Below are 870 nucleotides of genomic sequence, written 5' to 3'. Positions count from 1 at the left end.
TTTTTTCTATCTTAGTACAATTCAGTTCTTAACTTTTTATGAGCTTCAAGAATAAAATCTGAATTTATCATCATATTGACACAAGGCCTTGAATGACAGTGGTGGCCTTGCCTGCAAGATCCACTCTGCCATCCCCTCGAACACTTACAATCAGGTCACCTCCACGTGGGGAACACTGACGACCTGTAGGAACATAGAACACGTTAGCAAGATTTACTTTATTTGCATAAATAAAAGTCTATAACATTCTGGTCTGACATATTCATTTTACTTTTTTTATGAACTGTATGTGTTATCTTATCAATGTTCAGTCTAATTAGAAACCCCTGTTAATTAGAAATTGCAAAATTATTTAGTTTATAAAAAGAAGAAGTTATATGAACATTTCATATGAACTAATTAATAGCTTTTATATAGAAAAAAAGCATGGTTGTCATATCAAGAGTGTAAAATTAGATCAATATATCTCTCAGCACTTGCATGTACTTTTTAATAATGTTCAAGCTTTGTAAAAATAATATAACAACATTCATAATTAGACCATGTAAATAATATTTTAAAACTGGTAATCATAAATGTGGAAAGAATATTAACATAAACCTAAAAGGTATTCCTGAGAATATATTTCAATAAAAAAAACTAACAAGAAATATGTAAATATGAATGATCTGTGTTTGAGAAATGAATGAGATGGAGAGATTACATATTTTCCATTTCAGAAATTATCCATATTTTGTGCCACAAAACTAAATTAAATTCTAATATTGCAATAGCCTATTATTCTACTGAATCTTCCAACTTGAGAGTGCTTCTAAGGAACAGAATAATGCTATGCATGAGGGTAAAGTGACCATTATTCACCCCACTGGT

At 29.9% G+C, this 870-nt stretch overlaps 1 protein-coding gene across 2 annotated transcripts in view; it reads right to left on the bottom strand.

The window, feature by feature from the left end:
• Positions 1–870, bottom strand: part of LOC119581826 (phenazine biosynthesis-like domain-containing protein 1) — an 11,118-nt gene continuing 10,248 nt past the window's right edge. For both annotated transcript variants that reach the window (XM_037929960.1, XM_037929961.1), the window contains exon 7: positions 1–183. In XM_037929960.1, coding sequence (XP_037785888.1) covers positions 71–183 — 113 coding nt within the window. In that variant the 3' untranslated portion in view covers positions 1–70. The remainder of the gene's footprint in view (positions 184–870) is intronic.

The sequence above is a fragment of the Penaeus monodon genome, chromosome 15, assembly GCF_015228065.2.
Source record: "Penaeus monodon isolate SGIC_2016 chromosome 15, NSTDA_Pmon_1, whole genome shotgun sequence".
Classification (NCBI taxonomy): domain Eukaryota; kingdom Metazoa; phylum Arthropoda; class Malacostraca; order Decapoda; family Penaeidae; genus Penaeus; species Penaeus monodon.
Note: the sequence above shows the minus strand (reverse complement) of the source record. Positions and strands in the feature narration are given on the sequence as shown.